Genomic DNA, 23211 nt, shown 5'->3' with positions numbered 1-23211 from the left:
AAGAATGCATCTCTATTCTAAACTGAACTACATATCAAAACAGTCATTAAGATGGAAAGATGTGATCAGGCTTGTGTAGCTGCTGCTCACTACAGCAGAACTTCTGAACCAGGCTAGACACAGGAAAACCAGCTGTTTGGAATCTGACATGTCTCTTGTTTACAATTGTTCCTGGATTAACCAACCAGGGTCCTCGTTTTTAGTTGTCACAGCAGCAGTTTCCAATTCTTGGCAGAAGAGATAACATATCAAGCTGTAAGTGAGCTCATTATCAGTTTAGGTGATGTATGCAGCTGACAACTTCAGCCAGCCTCCAGGAAAACACTTTAATTGGAAGTATTAAGCCCAGAATAGGACCAATTTAAAATAATTCCAAGTAGTCCTTGTGTTACTGTTTACTTTCTGGTGTTTTTTTCCAGTTATATAGCTTAACAGATCTCAGCTTTACATTTATTCACAGCTTCTCCACTGTAGTTCCCTAAATCAGTTCCAAATCCATTGCTGATCTTCCTAGGAGCTAAAAATAATCTTTCATGCTTTCTCTTCCTTGTTCTTAGGAAAACAAACCAGATTTAGCTTAGTCACTTAGAGTCTTGAAACACAAAGTACCACACTCTTCTGTTTACCATTCCCAAATGGAGATCTTGTACACATAACTAAAATTCTAATGGTCATCTTTAGTCTGAAATGCATGCTTTCCTAACAAATCATATATAGTACTGAAGCATATTAGTAGTGACCAGCCCTTTTAAAACTCCTTTTTGTTTGAATAGTTTGTTTAATTTTAAAAAAGCACCCATGGTTCTGCAGTCGCTTTTCTAATGGGGTTATAGGATACAGGTTGTTTCTTTTGTGTGGCAAGGTGAAGGACATGGAGATAGATGGGTCTGTGTCAATGCTTAATGACTGTCTCAGGCTTAAGTCTGGGCTGGAGTCAAGCAAGCTACATGGAACCCTTTCCTCTCCAGCTAAGCACAGCTGTCATACTATGTTACAACTCTCTCTCAGGCCTCCCTCAAGTAAGATTAATCATGATTGATGAACAGCTTCCTTGACTGTTGTCTCCTGAGGCAACAGTATAGTTGTTGCACAGTCAGGCTTCAGTTATGTTGCATTCAGTCTGAATTTACTACTGAAGCTTATTGCTGATTCAGCTCTTCTGAGTCAGTGAAAGCCAGTCAGTAAACTAATTGGCAGCCTAAAGCATTTGCTGAGGACTCATCTTCCACTTGCTTTAATGCGACAACATGACTCCTTGATTCTAAACCTGAAACCTTGCTGACAAACTGCTAAATGAAAATAGCGAGCTATCCTTGTAAGTGGCTACACCTTTCTAATCCCTTCAGAGCCATTCAAAACTAGGTAGTGGAAATGTAACAGTCTTACAAGTCATGTTACTGGGTCTAGCTGTATTTATAGATACTTCCTTACCCTTCAGGCTTAAACAGTATCTAGGAGTCAGGCTTAAGCTCAGAGATCAACAGCTGACCAGGTACCTAGAAGAAAGATTGGAAAGCTTCCAGTCTCCTGTGGCTGTACACCCAGGGCATGTCTGAGAAAGTACATATGCTCAGCCTCTGCGGAGTGGAAGGCCTGTAAGAACTGCTACCCAAGGCAGCAGCCACATGCTCCCACCTTTTAACATGCCAGGTGACTAGGGCAGCCAAATTAGTGCCTCTGATTAAAACAGATGCAGGCTCAATGTGATAAACTCAGACCTAGCAGTAGCAGCCTGTAACAGCAGCCTCTGAAGGCTCCTAGAACCAGACTTCAGTAGAACCAGCAATGCCTTCCTACAGAAATAGAGCTTGGATCCCCTTCTCTGAAGAAGGGAGCTTGCTTGGCCTGGAAATGGTTCCTTTTGAGTTTATCATAGAAATGCAGAAGTATATTGCATGGCTAATAAACATCCCCAGTAAGGCAGAAAATCTCTGAATCATTGATTGCAGCAAGAGGTGATTCTTAACATTCATTTTTATGATTTCTGCCAAGAGTACTGGGAAGTTTTAGTTTTGAAGATGCCAGAAAGGCATAATAAGCCCACACCACGGCAGCATTTCTTGCTTTGGGCTTAACAAGTAACCTACTTAGGCTGGGCTCTGGCCATTTATGGGAATACATAATAGAACAGAAAGTCACATACCCACTTGGAATGCACAACTGCAGTTCTTGCCATGCTGGAACACAACTTCAAAGCATTAAAGGCAAATACCATTGCTTGAGACCCAAAGTACATGCTCTAATGGAACACAGAAGAAAGCTGGTCCATACAATTGTTTATCTCTGAGCTTAAAGTCATCCTTCCACCACAGAAAGGATTAGAAATACACAGATCCAACAACAAATAAGGGTAGAATGGACATTAAAATCCTTCCTGTCCCAAGGATCACTCACCCACTGATAGTTATTCAGCAGCTGATGAATCACTGCTCTGATGTGATGTACAACTAGGTATGTTGCATTCCCCGTTGCAATTAGTTAGTCACTAAGTCCACATACAGAGGCGTTGTTCTAGAAAATTAAGAAGGGGACTAAGGTAAACTTCAGGTGACAAATCTAAAAATACTCCAATATCTAGTTTACATTTATCCCTATGACTGCACCAAGACTGGTTTTTGAACACTGCAAGTTCTAAAAGCTATCTCATTTAAACTGCATCCTCAGAGTAATCTATGTCCATGGACTACGCTGCTTTTACAGTATTTTGGATAACATCTCCATTCAAAGTTACAGTACCACTGATTAAATTATTTTAAGTCTGAGCTGATTGAGTATCACAGAAGTAACCCATGTGTAAAGTTTCTGGTGTGACAGATAAACAGGAGGACAGCTCCCCAGTAAATGCTACTAATCCGTAGCTGGTGCTGACTCAGAAAGGAAGCAGTTCAAACAATTCCAAGCAGATCTGAGCTATGCCAGGCATCAGGTCATTTATCACTTCTCATAACCAAAAATAGCTCAATGGCCTAAGTTTAAAAGTCCCCCTTCCCTGCAAGTTTCACTGCCCATGTGGGTGCAATAACATGTGAGATGCTATTTGGCTATATAGCCCAGGTCACCTCTAAGGAAGGGGCTAGGATATAACTACAAGTGATAGCACTTTTCCTTAAGACTTAACAATAGAAGGGTACAGAAAACAGGGAAATGCTTAAGATACATTGCTGAATTAGCAGCAAGAAGGCAAGATAATCATAACCCTAGAGTGCAGAATTTCAGGACTCTGAAGAGAAAGACAGAATTCTGAGTCTGTACCACCACCAAAAACAATGAAGACACTGTTCCTTCCCCTTCCTCTTCCTTCTGTTGCACACCTAAGAGGATGACTAGTTCTTACTCCACGCACCAGTTTTTCAAGTTATGTGCACTAAGGAAGTTACCTTTACCTAAGAATTGTCAGCTATTTTGAGACATTTACTGCCTCTAACTTTCTTATTAGATGAGCTTGCCATCTCTTACTTCCAGTTACACAGAGTTGCAGGAAACAGGCTGCAGAAGAGGTAAGGCTGTAGCCTTACTGTCTGGCTAGTAAATACATGACAGCATTTGAGAACACAGGATCTACAACCAAACTCAAACTAAGTCTCATTTCCAGATGCTCTTTCATCTTCAGCCTACTGCTATTAAAGGACTCCGAAGCAGTTGTTTAAAAATGGTTCTTAGGGTTGCTGTGCAAACCAAAAATGGACAACTAGAATAAAGCAGACAGCAGCCTTGCATAGTTTGTAGTTCAAACACATGCATGTAATCAGATACAGGAAAAAATTAAATCCCCTGTAGTTTCTCTTCATGGTAGTATAAGAACTACCCACAAAAAAAGTACCATTTTAGTTGACCTGGTAAGGCCAAATAAAAAGTTTAAATAAAATATGGAGTGGTTTACTTCTGCATAAAAGCAGACCACATGTTATGACATGTACAGGCTGCAAGTCCAAAAAACACTAAGATCCCTATTTCAGCAACAGATGTTGCTAACAGTAGGATAAATCACAGTAGGTTAAATCACATTGAATTCACGCAGCAGCCAATACGTTCCAAACACAGGTACCAGAAAAGCAGCAATGCCTGAATTAAAACGAGAAAAATGTTGAAAGTAAAACACGTCCTGTTTGCAGGGTTTTTAGAAAAGCAGGAATCTGCTACTTTCATTATTTGGGGCAAGACTGAGATACGTTAACAGGTTTCGGCAAACACTAGATGGCTTTAACAGCATGCTTCCATAAAGCACAATTTGAGCTCTCATTCTGTGTGTTTCCACACTCTGCAATGAGTGCCACTTCTGGAAGCTGTTTTTCCCCAGATCCATTCCTGTATGTGCCAGGAATGAAGAAATCTGAAATGCTGTCTCAGGAAGTGGAATCAAACTATAGCTCAGTGTGTTTCTAGTAGGAAAGTCAGTTTAACAAGCAGCTCCTTTCCCCAGCCAAATGAGAGTAGAAATGATGCTCTCATACCAGTTTGTCACTCCATTTTGCTGCCTGCAAGGAAGAAACCATTGCCCCCTAATAAAAGCTACCGTTCGTTGATTCAGAATAGTTAAAACTTGCTAAGAAGACACATATTTTGTTCTGGAAGTCAATAGAACACAGCTTGTAACAGTGGCTCTGTTTGCAGTGCAGCTGTACTCGTGGGGGGACGCTGTGCAGAAGAACTGCAGCTCCTGACAGGGAAGAAACCCAATCCCTGAGGATACAAACCTCCTGTGGGAGGTGCAGTCTTGCAACTAATTCACAGCTTGGATGTGCTAACACAGTGCAGGCTGGTCAGCTACTTCACAAGTGGGCAGGGAATTAGCTACCTGCTGTGCTACCTGTAATAACAGTCCTCAAAAATACAGAAATAAAAAGTAAGTGTTAAAAGAAGGCTTAAAAGTAAGAAAGAGTCAGGATGTAGTCACCGACTAAGCTGTAAATTCTTGCTACCAGCAGCTGTTTAATAGCTAATAACATTTAAATGAGAAGACTGAGAGCATTAATGCCTTCAGAAAACAATTGATACTGACGAACTGCAGTCTTGTTGGCTGAGGCCGAAAAGTAAATTAACTGTAAGTGATTGAAGTAATTTAGACAAGTAAAGGCCCTAGAGAATGAACGTAACTGCTGCCCTCACAAGTTTCCTTTTCCTGAACATCCACGCTTGCATTGGTTGTTTTGCTTCCTTGTGCTAGGCTGCATGCTAATAGTGGCATGCACATTGCTTTCAGCAAAGACTGTGTCTCTGCCCCCATTCAGCTGGGTGATGCTGCTCTACAACCTGCAGCTTCACCAATCCATGATATTAGTTAACAGCTTATCAGCACTGATAAGCTTGCAAGTGACAGCTGTGCTGGTGGGCAACCCACGTCCAAGGACTCAGCATCAGTACTAGAGAAAGAAAACACTGTTCTAAAAGTAGAGAAATACGCGTCTTCGTAAAAATCTCAAGTGAGCAAGCCAGTTATCTGTGTCTGAAAAAGCCTGTGTATATGAAAACATGGCTCTAATCATTATTGCCTTTCATACTTTTTAAACATAGCTACTTCTGCAGAAGGAAGTATTATAAGGGAAAAAAGGCCTTTCAAGATACCAGCAGCAGGAAGCATAAGCAAAGACTCTAGAGGCTGCCCACAATAAATCACTCAGGACATTAGTTTAAAAACATAACAGAAAACCCCCTACCCTGAATCTTCTAACACAAGTATTGAGGAAATAATCCAATGGAAGTTGTTTTTTCAAAAACCAACTCATTTTAGTTCTCCAATTGCCATGAGTGAACATCTTAGGAACAGCATTAGACACCCATTCAGTCTCCATTTACACCCGACCTGGTATCACAGAAGGTTTCCTGCAGGAAACATCTCATCTCACCTTGAAAGGTCAAAACTTCCACTGTTAAACTGCTTACTGCACTCATAAAATCCTCACCTCAGAAGTCAGGAAGAGAAGAGCTGCATACAGAAGTGCTTTGGTAGACAGTTAAATTTTTAAAGCTTGGTGCTAAGCCTACAGTGCTGCAAGGACTAACACACTAGCACAGCTCATATGTGCATATGCAGAGGAGACATTCCCAGCACTAACTAGTGTCTTTGTGTCTGCTGCAAAACGTGTGTAAAGCCTGAACTGGAAGGCTGCACTGCTCATGAGTAACAGGTAGATGCAATCTTCCTCCTTTACTGCTGGCACTTACAGACCAACTGGTATTCTGAAAAATGGACATAAAGATATTATCCTTCAGCAGTCATGTGAGACAGTGTTACATCCAGAGCTGTAACTGAATTCATTTAATTTCAAGTATTAGTTGGAGTTTTGAACGACCCTCTGATCACTTCATTCTGGACAACAGAAGTCGGAGTCTTTCACCACACACTGCAAATACTCATCTTCTACTTCTGTACTACTGCACTACTGCTTTCCAGCAGCACAATGAGGGCAAAGGAATCTGCACCCACTGCCCTAGCATAGTTCTAACAGCCTCGCTGTTGTCATCAGGGGGAATTTGTAGTCATTACAAGCAATACAAGAAATTAAATGGATCTGTAATTAGACCCTTTGCTAGGCAGACTTTTATCTTCAGATACTTTAACAGCACTTGACAAAGTATGCAAAAACTGGCTTTAAAATCCAATGTTTGGTAAACTCTAGCAATGGGCACCCTTCAGCAGTTGCTCTCCTAACAGAAAATTCCACAGCAGAAAAAATAAAAACAAGTCTCTTTGAATACAACTCTTAGGCCCAACCATGAGAGTACCATATCCATCTTAGAAAAGAGAATGTTTTATGTCTGGAATTAAAAGATGGCATGGCAAATACCAAAACACTTCCCCTGGGCTAACACAGGCTAGGATGAGAGCAGCAGTCCTATCGGCTGAGAACTAAAACCTCCTCTCTCATACTAAGCTGCTAATAACAGATCAGTTGGTGCAGTGCTAGTTTCTGCACATCTCAAAGCACATAGAATTGTAGTTAAGAACTGCAGTTGCAAGCATGAAGCCTGGACATGATCTGTTCATTAAGGAGGGGACTGCTCCTCCCTGGCATTCTCTGAAACCAGTGGCAAGAGCCGTTCTGACAAGTTAAACACACATCAGCATTTCACTCGTGTTACTGGAAGAAGCAACTACAGAGTGAGCACTCCTGTCAGGTGCAGAGCTAACAGGAAACTTGGTTCTCCTCATGCAAAGCACTACATAATAAATATTTTTGTGATTATTCATATCCATGCATTACTGCACTGCAGCAAAACATACCCAAACCTGGCTTACAAAGCTACCAGTAAAATTCAGAGAATAAAATGCATTAAATTCAGGTGTCTTAAGGGCTGCTACACTTTTCCCAGCAACGCTCCAGGAAGTGGCAGAAGCAGCATGCAAAGTTACGTTTCAATAGCATCCATTTTTCTGACCACAAGGACAGGAATATTATGACAGTTCTGGGGAAAGGAAGCACTAAGCAGGGATGGTTTTTGTTTCTTTTTAAATACAAACTTTTTTATAGCTATCTCAATTTATAAAAGAAAACACAAAGGAAGTTATTGCTGAGAGTTAGCAGTAAAGCACTGACTAGGAAGAAGGTTTAGCCTTTCATTTTTATAATCTTGCTATTACTGACTGAACTTTCTGTGGCAAACATCACATTTCTTGGGTTTTGTTGCTGTTTTTTTCCTTTATACTGGAGTACTAAGTACTTCACAACCACCTGACACACTCCTAAGAGCAGATTACAACAGGTGAGATAGTAAAGTTCCATGGCGAGCACACACCTGACATTCATTTGTACAGAAACAGCAGTTCCATGCAGACAGATTCTGAACCACGAAGCAGATGTTTGCTCAGCAACCACTGGAAAAATATTGCATATTTAGTCACAGAATAGAAACAGCAAGGGGAAGAATTTCTGAAAAGGAAGAAGTAAACACTAGAAACAGGAAATAAAACGCTTGACGTCTCCTGAACATCTGAAATCTTACGAAGTAACACAATATTTTATTACATACAAAGAAGCTTCACGCTAGAAGAAGAATCCTTATTTTTAGCATTTCAGGAATGTTCATCTCATAACTTAATAGTGAAGGTTAGTTTTGAAAAGATGACAAAGCGGTTCATGACAGAGTGGCTCACAACAGGAAGTTCTGCTACTCATTTTTTCCACTCATGACAAACCCTTCCCTGTAAGAGGTCACGTTCTGAAGGAAGAAGCACAACTGCAAGGATCCGATATAGACAAGCTAGATTGAATTCTCAGAAATATTTAACACTGACACGCAAAATTTCACTCTCACAGTGCAACCTTGAGTTCTGAAGTTCACGTTTCAATGAAAAGTTATTTTAATCCAAAATTAGAAGTAGTCCCTGGCTTGCCAAGAGTACAGCTTTTTCATTCCATTATAGCAGACATCATGCCCATGTTTACGCTGCTTGGCGTGCTGCTGAGCTTGACATTCTTAGGTAGTTTAAATGCCATAAAAGAACAAGTCACCCCTCCTGCTGACTTACTATGCAGAAAAAAAAAAAGAAATCCTTTTGCTCATAGTAGTTAGATGAGTGATGCGCCAAGAACTTCCTGTGCCAAGAACAGCTACACCCAGATGGACAAGAGTTTTTTCTGCTAGAAATCAGAAACAAGACTGATTAGTTTTGTCAGAAACTCTTATTTATTGAGTGGTAGTCTATTTAATACAGAGATACAAACTGTGCCTCCAAAATCCCACCGCCTCACTCATGATTCAACTACTACATCCTAGAGAAGGATCGTAACTTGTCATTCAAAGCAAGCTTTTTGATGTTTAACTAAGCACAAGGTTAAGTTTAATGTGTTCTGAACAATAATTTCTTCTTCAGTTCATCCGCTGCGCCAACTGCAACTACAACACAGAACTGAGGTTACATCAGCATTCAAACAAGCCCCTCAGGCCTTTATGTATCTCATACACATCTTTATATTTACAAAAGAGATCCAAATGCCAGAAGGCTACAGCTGTGCTTTTTGTCCTGCACTACATTTCCAAACGTGTTAGAAACGTCTGGTAATCAGTAGTAAGCATGCTTGGCATGCATTAGCCTTTACTACAGCTTATCTAGGCTCAATAGATTACCTCAATAATTACCTCAATAAAATTCCTAGAGCTGTCTCTTCGCACATCACTTCTTAAAACATCAAATTTAATAAAAAATAAACAGGCATGAAGTTAGGTTTAACTTATAAACTAAGGTAACCACTCATTTCTTTCAAAAACTTCAGAACTACATCGATAGGTCCTTTCAATGCAAGGATAAATAAAGATACATTTTGTAGCTGAAAATGAGCTACTGAAATCACATTTTCATCACTTGGGAGAAAGAATAACGGCACTACACAAAGCTTAAACACAGACTAAGCTTTACATACGAAGCCAAAATGCGAAAACGCAGTTGAAGCCCCAAGAAGGCTTTATCACAGCATCAGCGCCACCAAACAGCACAGCTCCGGAGGGCGCCCACCGCGGGCACGGAACGGCCGGGGCCTCTCCGCCTCTCGGCGGGTTCCCTCACCACCGGCCCCGGCCCTCTCCAGGCTGTCTGACTCCCGGCAGCACCGTGGGAAGGCGGCCCCGCACCCCTACCTGAAGCCCAACGAGCCGCCTCAGCGCCTTCCCGGCCCGAGCGGTTCCGCCGAGCGCCGCCAGAGGGACCCTCCGTGAGCGCTTCACTTCCGGGCCCGGCCGGGCGCGCTCCGCCATCGCGGCCGAGCGGGAGAGGGAGCGACCGTCACCGCCATCACTCGAGGGGCTGCGAAGACGAAACAACGCGCTACCTCTTCGGAGCACTAGAAAGGGCTCGCCGCCCAGGCCTACCGCCTCCACGAGGGCCCGCTGCCGAGGCACGGCCCCGCGGCTCACCACCTTCCCCTCCCCCCCCACAAGAGAGGAACCGACCACTCCCGCCGCCTCCCTGCCGCGGCCTAAAATGGGAAAGCGCCTCACACAAAATGGCGCCGGGAGGCTGACCGCCGCGCATGCGCGTCGCGCGCCCCGGCCCGCCGCCGCCGCAGGACGCCATCTCCGCTCGTCCCCCCCAGTCGCACTTCCCCTCGTCCCCGCCCCTCCGCGTTTCTAAGAGACGGCGAGCGCCAATCGCATCGCGCCGTTGCTCTTCCTGACCCCCGAGCTTGGCCAATCGACGCGTCCACAGCTACATCCGGATCCAGCTCTCACCAATCAGAGGTACGGGAGCGCTGACTTCACTTCAACCGCCGCCAATCGACGGGCGCTGCAGCGAAAAGCCAATCAAAAGTCTCCGTGGCTCTACCTGCGTCTATGTCTGACCAATAGCTTCCGCCTGGCTGTTGGCGACCAATGGGGGTGCTGTCCGCGGCGCCCAATCCGGGCGGGGCAGAGCCCCCGGGGCGTCACGAGGGGGCCAATGAGAGTTCGAGCAGGACCGATTCTGCTCAACAGCTTGTTATTGGGCTCGTCGCTGGCGATCCGCTGTGAGTCCGGGCTGAGAGGAGGGGGCGGAGCGGGGCCGCGCTCAGCGCCGCCGCTCGCGGGGCTGTCGTCGTCGCGGAGGGGACTGCGGCGCCGAGCCGAGCCGAGCCGGGCGCTGCCCACTTCGCTCTGACTTTCCAGGTAGGAGGCAGCGAAGGCGGCTCAGCAGCCGCAACTCCGCCGCCGTCCCGGGGGAGCGCCCGGCCCCGTGAGGGAGGGCCTGGGGCTGAGGGGAGCGGGACGCTCTCCGCCTCTCCCTTCCCCCAACCGTGAAGGGGGCAGCGGGGACAGGGACTCCGAACTCCGCCTCCGAGCCCCTCAGCGCCCGCCCCCGTTCCCCTCAGCCTCGGGTGAGCGGGGTGGGGGGGGTGCCGCGTCCCGTTCCCTTCAGCCCCAGCCGCGGGTCCGGCGGACGAGGGGGGCGGGGAGGAGCGGCTCGGCGGGCCGCGGAAAGTTGCGAGGGCCGGGGAGGGGCGGGGAAGGCGGGAGGCAGGCCGGGCCCCGCCGCCCCTCCGTCAGGAGTTGCCGTCTCGGGGCCCTCCCCGCCCCGCAGCCGCCGCCGGGAGCGGGAGCAATGGCGACGTGACGCGCACCGAGCGGCCCGGGACGGGCGGAGGCTCCCGCCCGCCGCCCTCTGACGGACAGAGACCCTCAGCCGCTCCCGCTCTTGTGTTGCAGCGCTTCCCTGCCTGGCTGCGGCGAGGACAAGGCTCGGAGCTGGAATCCTTCACATAACCGGTAAAAATGAAGGTAGGAACTCTCTCTCTCTCTCCGCTTCCTCTCCTGGAGGTAATTTCATTTTTCACCGCTGCTCTAACTGCAGTTGTCTGGAAATGCTGTGTCTGAGTTGCTGTCCTCGGAGTGCTGCCTTTAAATGCTTCCTGTATCAGCAGCTGCTATTGCAAGTTTGCAAAACCACAGCTTTTGTCCCTCCTGTGCTGCTGCTGGGTTTTTTTTGCCAGTACAAAGGCTCAGCGGCTGCGGGGTAGTGCACAAAAGAGAGAAAAAACTTTTCTTGCCTTCAATTAAACAGCAGCAGAACAGTTCCTTAATGTTGTGCGCTGATTTCCTGTCTCGATGGACGTTTTGGCGTGCTCGTTCTGTCCTTGTTTACCACTTCTTCCACGCCCAATAAAGCGAGGTTTTAAGTAATAAAGTCCAGATTAAAGAAAACACGAGGAGAAACATTTCTTCCTCTTAACAAGCGTAAGGCAGTTCAGCTTTCGTAAAGGATTTCAAGAACAAAATAATAGCGACTGCTCAGAAGACGAGAGTAAATCTCTCTAGAGGTCTCCGTTTAGTCAGCAGGAGAAAAAGTCCTATATATAGAATGGTATAGACGTAATTGTAGGTATTGGTGTGATGGCAGTCTCAAATGCTTTGAATAACCTGCCTCACCGAATTGCTTTCAACAGGAAAAAGTGCAGTTGTCTTTTATGCTGCTGTTCTGCAGTTGAAATATTTCCCTTCTTTCGTTCTTTTGAATTAATTGTCATTTTTATCGATTATTATTACCCTTTTTGTATTGAGATGCTTTAAATATGAGTTCAACGCCCCCAGAGGTATGCCAAGCTTACCGCTAAAGGTAAGAAGATGTTTTTTGTTGGTCCTTTGCATTGAGAGAGCAGTTAGGCTGACAGAATCGGGGATCAGCATCACTCTGTGAAACAAAACTTCCTGTAACTCGTTTCTTAGCTCTTTTTGTTCTTTTTTTTTTTTTTAAAGAGCAATCTGCAATTCTGAATACAGACGTTGTTTGTCACTCGGTGATCAATAAGTTCAGGTGAAAAATGAAATGTACAGTATTATGGCTGTAAAAATAAGTACGAACTAAACTTTGTTCCTATTTTTTGCTCCTTAACAGGCAGCGGATGAGCCTGCCTACCTGACAGTGGGAACGGATGTCAGTGCCAAGTACCGTGGTGCCTTCTGCGAGGCAAAGATTAAGACAGTGAAAAGGCTTGTGAAAGTCAAGGTAGTATGCTGTGGTTTTTGCTGGCTTTGTTAAAGCACTGTGTTGAAAGAGCTGTCAGAGAAGATCAAAATCCTGAAGATTAGGGAATGTTCATTACTTTGCTGTTTGAATTTTAAGAGTGTTTGAATGTTTGTGCAGTTATGATTTTCATGTGTTGTTTTTTTTTTTTCCAAATTTTTGTGTAGGAGGATGCTGAAGCAGGACTGGGCTTAAACATTACCTGTTTGTGCTACTTACTTCCTGATCACAGTTGTCTCCTGTTTGTGAATGCATCAGTTTCACAGCAATCAGTTTTGATGATTGTAATAGAGGCTTATGGCTTTACATGAGTAATAAGGAATAAGAGCAAACTCTTCAGAAGCAAAAATTCCCTTTTATTCCAGCTGACATTTTCAGTTTTACTTGAGAGGCGACGCCATAATAAATCAACGTAAGAACAAAAAAGATGGCAAAAGAAGCTTTTTAGATCCGGTTTTCAAAATGTCCAGGGCATTATTTGTTAGTTTTCAGCACCTTGCTGCTGCTTCCAAAGCGGCATGTTTAACTGTAGCTCAGTTCCTGGGCAAGCGTTGTACTGGCACTTAATATTCATTTATGTTTACAGGTCTTGTGCCAAAACAAACAAAAAAGAAGGTCATTATTTTGGTGTTGCAGTTCTATTGTTAATGCTAATGTGGGGAAACAAGAGTCAGATCTAGTTAAATAAAAGTTAAGAGTGCAAAGTAAATATAGAGCTTGCTCTTGCGCTTTGTTCCCTTAAGTTCTTTCCACTTTGTACTTTCTAGACGACTGTCCAGGATATATAAATAAGACACTAGTGACCCCCAAAACCTTACTACATAGAGATGAAAGCTTCTTTTTATAACTGTGCATCTCAGTTTTCATGTGGTTTAATGCTTAGATCAAGGACGACAAGCTGTCAACCTCTTCAGTTACATAGGTAGAGCACGTCACTTATATCAGAGTTCTTGTCATGATTTAAGAAACCAAACAATTCAGATCTTTCAGTCTTTTCTCCTATTCTTAGTGAGTACTTCTAGAAATCTGTGCTGTTCTTTGAAATCTGTGTGAATGAATGGCTTTCTAGAAAGCAGCGTGCTGCCCTTCCTGGTCAGACATCCTTGGTTTTCCTTTCTGTGTCTTCAGTCTGAGTATCTGAATATTTAGGCTGTTTGTAGATGTGAGTTTCTTTTTCTCTATCGAATGATATGCTTTATTACTCCACGATAAGACTTGTAGATATACAAGGCTGCTCTGACTTGGTGGAAATTCCTGTTACTGCATCTGAATGTAAAATAACAATTGAAGTTGTAGCAATAAGCCTGATATTTTAATGAAGAGTGTGTGGACACATACCGGCATACTTCCTAAGTCCAGAGGATCCATCAGTGTTTTCCTGAGTAGCAGGACTACTTGTATTCATCTCCATACCAATACAGAATTGTAAATAAAAACCAAGTTGAAGTGTGTTATTTTGAATTCATATTACTGCAGACTGCATTTTAGCATGCTGCTAGTTTTTATAAGTGCAGCTGCAATGTAGACTATGTTTAAACGGTAAAGGGAGGGGAGCACAAAAACTGGACATCTTTATTGGTAGAAAGGATGTTCCTTGAATTTTTGATTCCTGGAAAGAGGTAGGAATTTTGGAATTTTTGGTTAGAACACTCTGGGTGCTTAGGTATGTCTTTTTGGTTTAGAAAATGGCAGCGCAGCAGTTAATCCTGTTAACATCTAAATATTCATCTTTTATGTTTCTAAGCTGAGTCTGTGCAAACTCAGGGATTCAAATTGCACAGGCTTATGTTCATTCTGTGTCATCATTCTTACTCTCTCAAACATAGGATTTTAAAGGGAAAAGTGTTTTACTTCCTCTTTTTAACTGATCCTTATTTTAATCACGCTTTTAGTGGTTCACATCTTTACCATAGAAACTTTCTCTTGCTCATGGTAGTAGCCGTGGTGGTATTGCTTCAGTGATTTCTAGATAAGTTTTTAATATAGAGAGCCTTGTATTTTGATTGCAGTTCAGTACTCATTGTGTTGTTAATGAAGTGCTATGGGTAGAGAAAAAGCACTTTAATCCTCTGATCTGCAGGCCTAGTTCCAGGTGTACCCTGGGTTGCATCGATATCTAAATTTGCATCAAAACCTTAAGTTCTTCTCCTTGGAATACCTGATGTTTTATTTGCCCTCTTTAATTATAGTGTTTCAGGCTGGGTGTTCATTGTGATACTTGGGGCTTCCTGTGAATAAAACCATCCACACCAAGGGTTTTGCATTCAGTAGTGTTTGCCTATGTTTGATGGAGAAAACTTTTATTTTCCAAATTACTGTTACTATTCTTAGACTTTTAATATGCCATTACAAATAAGGAATGCATAAACAAGTTTATGAATATCTTTCAGGTGGTCCTGAAGGGGGATAACTCAACTCAGTTAGTTCAAGATGATCAAGTGAAAGGACCTCTAAGAGTATGTATATTGCATGTCTTTTATTTCTTAATTGCACAGTAAATCAACAGGAGGAGGCCTGTTGCTTTTGGTCGGATTGATTCTGAATAGTTAGTCTTAACTCTTGTGATTTTTGGAGGCTCTTCATGTTTCTCCATGTAGCATCCTTCATATGCCAGCAGTATTGCACGTGCTATTTTTGAAGCTTCTTGTAAATAACGGAGATCCTGATTCCGAGAAGGTAAATTCTAGCCTGTTAAGCAATAATAAACATGATTGTTCTGAAAGTGTTTTTAAAGTAGTTGATGTATTTTATATAAAAATACATGTTGATTTGTGGTTTTACAATAGCTGAAAGTTGTCTGCTGGAACAGCTGCATTATAGAACACTGACTGCAAATAGATCTTTTTAGAGATCATCTTTTTCATCTTTTTCTTTTCAGTGTAGCTCCTGCAAGAGCACTATTGCATGTTACTTAAAGTCTGATCTAGCTGATGGTAACAACAGTGAATAAAAATGTTTAGAAGTGTTTTAAAGTGTAAGAAACAGTGATTGTACACACATCAATAATGAAATAACAGTTCCTTTGATTGAATAGTTGAATATTTATTTCTAATTAGCCTTCAATTATTTCTTGTTAGGGGATAAGTCGTGCTGAAATTAGATGTTCCAAGATCCTTACTGCTTTATTGTCTAACTAGAGTTCAGCTTCCGTACTTGAGAACCTTTGTTCTTACCGGCTGTGTAACTACATTTCACAAAGTAGCATTTAGCTAAAATGAATCTTAAACAATCAAAATAAAAACCTAGCTTACTAGAAGAATTAATGCTTACGTGAGTTCTGTCTCCCTTATTTGAGTTCTGGATTATGTGTAACCTTGAGATACTCCTTTTTGCAGGTTGGTGCCATGGTTGAAACCAAAATGCCCGATGGATCCTTTCAAGAAGCTGTTATCAGCAAGTTAACAGATGCTAGTTGGTATACTGTAGGTAAGTAGCCACGTGGTGTTGTTGACAGTCTCTAATCTTTGAATAATACGTTTCTAATTATAGATAATAATGTAAGTAATTATATTCTGTTTTGTAAGAGCTGAGATTTTGAAGGGGACATTAAGTCTTCCAGATCTTGTTTCCTTTTCCATTAAAAATAGAATAATAATTATTTGATGTCGAAGGAGGCTGTAGCAAAGGGCTCAGCACTCGAGTTTTATTTGGCACAACGTCCATATGCTGATGGTGGTTTCACTCAATGGAATTCAAAATGGGTTTTGCAGATCTTAAGACATAAACTTCAGAATAGCACTTCTGGCTGAATATTTGGGACACGTATTGGCTGACTGACTTGCAAGTGTTCTTCCACTGTATGCAGTCTCATAAAAACAGCAGTAGATCCAGTAGATTCTGTACATTTGGATTCCTCTGTTTTGTGTAGAGTTGAGGGTCGTGTTTTGCATGAAGCAACAGAAGAAAGGAACTTCTTTTCTAATTTTGAAAGGAATTGCCATTACACCTAAAAAGAAAAGAGGGGACGTTTTTTTTGTAACTTAATTTTAACTGTTGCCTTAAATCTTTTTTTCAAATAATGATTCTATTTAAAGTAAAATAGAAAACAAATTTGCATCTTCTGCAGGAGGCCAAGTTTTTTAATTACTGACACAAACCTCAGAATGCACAATCATCAACGTTTCAGTGTTGAATAGGGATTCACTGCAAGATAAACTTCATTATTTTGAATAAATAGAATTGCTCATTCTGATCTAGATTTTTCTGAAGTAGTTTTTGCACTAGGATGGCCAGCAACATTCAGGTGATACTATGTAAGCAAACAAAAACAACCATGGTAACTGGATCAAATAGCTTTGCAAGTATCCAGCTTGGAGGAAACCCTCTATTCCTAATTGTACTGTATATTCTACCATTCTACTCCACTGCTTTTGAGATTGGTACTTCTAAATTTAAGTCATTTGTTTCTTCTTAATATCTTTATATGCAGACAGTTCAGGTTTTACTTCATGTTCTTCAATACCCTGCTGAAGAGTCCCATATGGCATGGGATATCAATTACTTTTATTTTAGTTTTGTGTTGTTTGTTTGTTTGTTTAAGATAGATGATATTTTCATTAATCCAACTTTTCCATTGCAGTAGGTGAGATTATTTAGTCTTTGGTGGGATCAGGATAAGACTGTCAATGGAAATAGCTTGGAAGGGTTTATCACTGAATGTTTATTATTATTGCATGCTATAAATATAAGCTGGTTGACTTTCCAGTTGACAGTACTTGCTGCTCTTTGCATTTTTTTTTTTAATTGTCATATATCATTAGCAAGTATCAGGAAAAGCTTATTTACTGTGCAGGTGACTGAGCACTGGCACAGGCTGCCCAGAGGCTGTGGGTTTTCTTCTTTGGAGATGTTCAGAAGCCTCCTGGGCACCCTGCTCTGGGTGCCTGGAGCAGGGCTTAGACCAGGTGACTTCCAGAGCTCCTTTCCAACCTGAACTATTTTGTGATTCTGTGATCTTTGTTTTTTTTTCCTTTCAAGTAAATATGTAGCTCTGTAATTCTAGATTAATCTGTACAGTTGTAGCGTTCAGGTGGAAAAGGCAGGCCTGTTTCTGAGAGCAGAAGACACTCAGTCTGCTTGGCCTTACGTTACGATGTAACATACTTGATGAAGATCTATTACCTTTTTTCCTTTTTTCCCCCCCCCCTCGAAGTATCTAGGCAGATAGAATAGAAGAAAATAAGGTCGTATGTTTTTCATATGCAAATTTATTAAGGCTGCTAGGATTTTGTAAAACTTTGGGAGCTGCTGGGAGTGAGAGGGGATTTAAGTAATTCCATGGTAAGTTAGTGTGCAATATGGCACATGCAGTGTATGTACCTATACCTATGAAAATACAATTGTAACACACTGGAATTGCATCTAGATCTTATTAAAATTTTCATGAGTATTACGTGGCATCATGTTTGTTGACACTGAAAGCAGAGGTAGTATTGACCAAGGTAAGCAGATTGAGAAATTTGTATCTTCGTAACTTGGCTGTTTTGACTTTTGTAATTGTGGAAATGCTCCAGCTTGAGTACAGAAACATTGGAGTGTGAGAAGTAAGCCTTATTTTTTTAGCCTGCTTCTCCCGTCGTAACTTTGTGGAAAGCTCTGGATAAGTATGGAGTGTATGTTTAAGTTGCTGTCAAGTAAACGAGTTGAATTGGTTCCCCTTTAATAGGTGGTGTCCCTGCTCCTTGGCAGTCTTATTGACTGATTCAGTCAAAGCTAAAAAGTTGAAAGGGAAGTGGATTAAACAGCTTTTCCAGTTCTAAAATGTTTTCCTGAACCGTGCTCAGGCTTGAGTTGGAAAGTGCAAGAGAAAGCTTGCTTTTACTATGTGCTTCTCCTGTACCATTTATTTTCTGCTTTATGTATCATCTCTTTCTCTGTGATTTAAAAGTATGACTGGTAAGGGTAGAGAAATCAGTAGTATACGCTGGTTAGTAAATAAATAATTTGCTTTTGTCACCGGCTTAACAGAGCCACAAAGTCTGTTTTAACAGTAGTAGTTCTGTCTGTTAGTGGTGTTCATCTGCCCAATTTGAGTAAGGATCTCTTTTTTTATGGTAGCTGCTATGGAATCAGTATTCCACCTGTTACTACATACAGTAATGGTGTTATTGTAGCCATTTAGTCATGCTGAAATTTTCAACTGGAGGATTTGAAGTGCCTTCAGAAATCACCTGTCTGAGAGCATGAGTAGGTGAAGAGGCAAAGCAGTTTGGAGTGAAAATTCAACCAAGTCTGGAAAACTCAGTTGCACGACTCAGCCCTCTCTGCTCAATTGAATCTAAAGGGAGATGACAGGACTAGCAGTGTAAGTTCTTTGGGTAACAAATGACCCAGTTGGGTTTTTAGCCATTTAAAACATAATTATTTTAAATGAACTTACTTGCAGTTTTTTCAAGTGCTGCATTGATGCTTTTGAAGTGCTGGATATATTGCTAAGTGGTAATTACCTAACATTAGAACAGTCTGTCAGATCTGTTTTCAGCTGATCCACGTTTGAATTGCTGCTTACTTAGCGTACATCCACCTGATTCTCTGGTAATTTGTAAAGCAGGTCACACATAACACTGCACATAGTTATATTTCCCTTCTGCAATCTTCTCGGGAATTTTACGACCATCACCAGAATTTCACAAAACAGAGATCCTTGTGTATAAGTTCATTAAGGAAACACTTCTCCCTAACTTCTTTTCAGAGCTGAAAGCAATATAATGTCTATGTAAAAGTACAAAACAGTATTTCAGTTCTTCAGTCTGAAGAGTTGCTGTTAAATCAGTCTTCTTTCTTGCCTCATCAGAGCAAGTATCATCTTCCTTTTGATAAGGCCAATAACCTGCATGTGCTTTAGATCACTTGTTAAAGACGTGCAATTTAACCACTGCTACAGCTTTAAATGAAAGTAAAACCAGACCAGGTGCATTGAGCCTCGTGTCTTCTCTTTTGAAAGATAAAAGCATGGAGAAGTTCTTCTAAAGAAAGAGAAAACATATAGCTAACTTGAGTCATTTTACCTCTGGAACATAAGGAAAATCCAGAGATTAAAAGCACTGATGAGCACTTGTGGGTTCCAGTGGACCTTGCTGTCACAGTAGTGCTTTTTATACTATTTGGAGTGAAAAGGAGCATGGTTTTTTATTTCTTTGAGAACTATGGCTTTCAGGCTTTTATGTAAGATACCTTCTTTTTCTTTTAAAATTGTCTTGAAATGGCAGAATATTTTAGTATAAATAGTAATTAATTTTGCTCATTCTTTTCAATGCCGCGTGAATCTTCAAAGCCAACAGTTTCCCTTTTTGGCTCTGGTGCGGTGTTGTACATCAGCATGGCCCATCTGGTTGTGCTGTGGGCCAGACACCACTTGGGAGACCTTTGTGAGCCCCATGCCCTTGCTTGGGCTGCCCTGCAGATTCACATGGGGTAAATTCTCTCTTGTGCTGGCAGTTTGCAGGGAATGCTTTTATCTGAGTGCATGTGCTGTAGGGGGGATTTGATAGCTGACTGCTCATCCGTATGCAGGTGAAGTTTGGGGTGGTCTGGGTTGTTGTGGAAGTGAGGTGTAGTCTTGGCCCCAGGTTGTGTCACTTGGGGGTATCACATTTAGGAAATGATGAGTAGTGCATGTGTATGTTGTGTGGGTTCTGAAAATGTTTATCATAAAATGAACCAGTAGCGATGCCCTAGGACTTGCAGGAACAGGATTGCTAACAGGAGCTATTTCTAGCGATATTTTTATACCGTATAATACTTTCCTCTTCTGATGTTGTGTGGGGATATCACTGCTTACAGGAAAAAATCACTTGGTCCTATCTCCAGCATGCCTTATTCCTGTCTGAGGGGTGATAGAAGCTATCAGTCACTTGGTTTCATCCATTCCAGAGGCTTGCCACTTTGTCTTTTTATAATATCACCAGCACGCTTTTTGTCGTACGTGCAAGGCTGGAGTCATGTTTGTGTGGCTGGTTGGACCAGTTCTTCTTCCCAGCATCCTGTTGAGTTGTACAGCCCAGAAGCATCACTTCATCTGCAGGCTATGCGTGCGTCACCCAGGAATCCTAAAGGACAAGTGTGGCAGGGGAACTGTCCAGTCACCTGCACTTCACTGGTGCTGCAGCCCTCCCTGACCCACCGTCAGTTTCTTTTTCACTCCAAAATGTTGCTAGCTTTGATTTCGAAGAAATCCCAGATTGAACAGAATCATTCCATGGGGCATATGTCATGAATTAAGCGTGTCTGTGGCACACACAAAACTGTGCCATAGCTGTGTTGGATGCTTTGAGCAGCACAGCATTGTGTGCTCAGGCAGCTGCAGGTAGAGGAGCACGTGTGGGTGGGGAAGTATACCAACTGAGCCTTGCTACAAGTGGTGGCATGGAGCCTTTGCTTGTAAACAATCTTTGTTACAGTGTGGACAGTACCTTATAAAAAAGTTATTGTATATAAATAATACTGTAGAGGAAGTAGTTTTGCTAAATGCATGGAGGTAGGTTGGTTGGTATTTTTTTTTAGTCTATGTAACAATAGTAAGATGACTAACATCTCAGAAAAAGAGGCTTTCAGGCAGTAGATTTTTATAAGATGATAGCCTTATATAGGAGGAGTCTCAACGTTTATTCTTTTGTCCTTTCAGTGATGCTTCATATATACTTGAGCTGAGGAATAGTTCATCTAGAATTTTTTTTTTTTTTTTCCTAAAATAACAACACAACTGATCACTGAGTTGTGTGGTCTCTGGAGTAGCACAGTACCTTGCAGCATCTTGTTATAAAGATGAGTCAGTGATCAGTGCGATCCTTATCTGCAAGGTTATTCAACAAGTGCTGCCTGAATCCTGGTACTTTCTATGTTGTTTCCACAGTTGAAAAACAAAAAGCTTTCACGCATTCATAGATGCATTCATCTATGATAGCTCACAAATTACACCTTAGGCAACTAGTGAAATAGTGATGCAGTTTTTACTTGTTGGCACATTCTTTCATTGTCTTGGTAGGCTTAGAATACTTTGAATAGGAAGGGGAACGGAATAAAAATGTTTGCTTGCTGTGCAGTATTGAATCTCTTCTCTTTTGGGCAAGGACAGTAACGTAACTTGTTGGATTTGAAGTTAGCAAGCAGATGGGTTGCTTTCCGTATGCACTTGTCTATTACAAAACTGCCTTGTTCTGGTAAGACTCACTGCTCTGTGTTCAAGTATTGTAGCTATTCCGAGGATGTTATCACTGCTCTCTCGCTTTGTTCTCCTTTTTTCTTTCTCTTTTTTTTTTTTTTTTTTAATCATGGTGATATATATAAATAAGATGTTGAACTGATCTGCTGTAGCTTGGGGTGAGTTTTTTGCAAACACTATTTGTATTAGTTGGCTTTTTAATATTTCTTTTATAAGCAAATGAGAATGGATGTAGGGATAGCGTTTTTGTGAGGACAGGGTTAGGATGAATGTTATTTTTGTTAATAGCTTATAGAGACATGCACAGGCCTGCTGCAGCCAGGGAATGGAGGATAACTGCTAATCCACAGTGGGTGAAAAGCTACACTGGTTAATACCTATTTGAGGTACTCCATTTTTAAGAGAGAATTTTGAGATTTTTTTTTTTTTTCTAGCTTACTGGAATCATTGTGTTGATTCCCAATGGAGAATTTTGTTTTTCTGTCATAGCTTTGGCTTGCCTACGCTTCCATAAACAGAAGTGCATCCACTTCTGTTTGTTAACCTGTTACTATTGACAAGGCTGGGATGCAGTGAAAGTCAGAAATTTTCCACTTTGTTTCCACAGTTTAACAATGCTGTATATGGAACATATTGAGCTCCATATAGGGCATTCTTGGGAATCGAATGAGAACAAACAGAATAGGGACTGTTCCTCCAGGCTGTGCTGCTTAGTCATCTTTCTTCTCCTTCTGTCAGTGTTCCTGGTTAAATAACACGCCTTGGAAGAAAGGCCTCTGGCCAGCTTTTCCTCCTGTCATTCCCACTTTGTCAGATTGACTCTTAAGTAGTAGAGTTAGTTTCCTGGCTAGGAGGTATCGCTCTTTTTCCAGAAGTATTTGCTGAAGCACTCAGCTGGGACGTGCTGTTGCCCCGAAGAGTACGTGCCCACTTCAGGATTAGGCAACAGCGACACGTAAAGGGCTTCTGCTGCTTTGGAGAGACAGGATTGTCAGTTCCTCTTCTGTGATAAATATTGGGACACTGTGAATGCATCTTTCGATGGCTGAATTCTGTGTGTCTGGAGAGAGCTCTCCCTGTCTTCCATCCCCGTTTCCTTCCCTCCATCACATAACTGATTCTGTTCAGCAGCTTTCCTTAAGGAATACAGCCTGTAAGAATTTCTGCTGCCGGAGAATTTGGAGGTGTAAGAATGACTTGTTTGGGAAACAATAAAACAATTCACATAAGTTGTTCAACAGTTTTTGTCTCCTTGTTAGTACTAAGCATTTTAACTAAACAGTTTTACTTCTGAATATAGATGAAAAAGGAATGAATATGCAATTTTAATTTAAGAGCGTATTGTGTTCTTCTGCCACGATTGCTGTCATACTATCAAGGTAGTGCACAGGCAAAACTCTGCTATCTGACCTCCTGCTTGCATTTCTTAAATCGTTAACATATGATAGTGTATGTTGAAAAGACATTCTCTTAAAGGCCTAAGGACCTGCGTTAAAAAGTTGTGCACGGGGTGGAGCTAAATAGGAGCAGTACGTTTTGTGAAGTAGGTTTTTCAGAAGAGGGCAACAGAGATGAAAACACGAGGCCTACTTAGTTTTAAAAAGGTGTATATCTGTAGAGG

General features: G+C 41.9%; 1 protein-coding gene and 1 long non-coding RNA gene across 8 annotated transcripts in view; one reads left to right on the top strand and one right to left on the bottom strand.

The window, feature by feature from the left end:
- Nucleotides 119–9927, bottom strand: LOC110401781. Its single transcript, XR_002440595.1, has 3 exons — nucleotides 9574–9927; nucleotides 7735–8579; nucleotides 119–2511 (listed from the first exon to the last, which is right to left on the bottom strand). It is a non-coding gene; the product is annotated as an uncharacterized LOC110401781 (long non-coding RNA).
- ARID4A (AT-rich interaction domain 4A) overlaps nucleotides 10359–23211 on the top strand; it is a 44752-nt gene continuing 31899 nt past the window's right edge. For all 7 annotated transcript variants that reach the window (XM_021403235.1, XM_021403232.1, XM_021403230.1 and 4 more), the window contains exons 1-5: nucleotides 10359–10578; nucleotides 11116–11187; nucleotides 12302–12412; nucleotides 14821–14886; nucleotides 15766–15856. In XM_021403235.1, the coding sequence (XP_021258910.1) occupies nucleotides 11182–11187; nucleotides 12302–12412; nucleotides 14821–14886; nucleotides 15766–15856 (274 nt within the window). In that variant the 5' untranslated portion in view covers nucleotides 10359–10578; nucleotides 11116–11181. The remainder of the gene's footprint in view (nucleotides 10579–11115; nucleotides 11188–12301; nucleotides 12413–14820; nucleotides 14887–15765; nucleotides 15857–23211) is intronic.

This window comes from Numida meleagris, chromosome 6 (assembly GCF_002078875.1).
Source record: "Numida meleagris isolate 19003 breed g44 Domestic line chromosome 6, NumMel1.0, whole genome shotgun sequence".
NCBI lineage: Eukaryota > Metazoa > Chordata > Aves > Galliformes > Numididae > Numida > Numida meleagris.
Note: the sequence above shows the minus strand (reverse complement) of the source record. Positions and strands in the feature narration are given on the sequence as shown.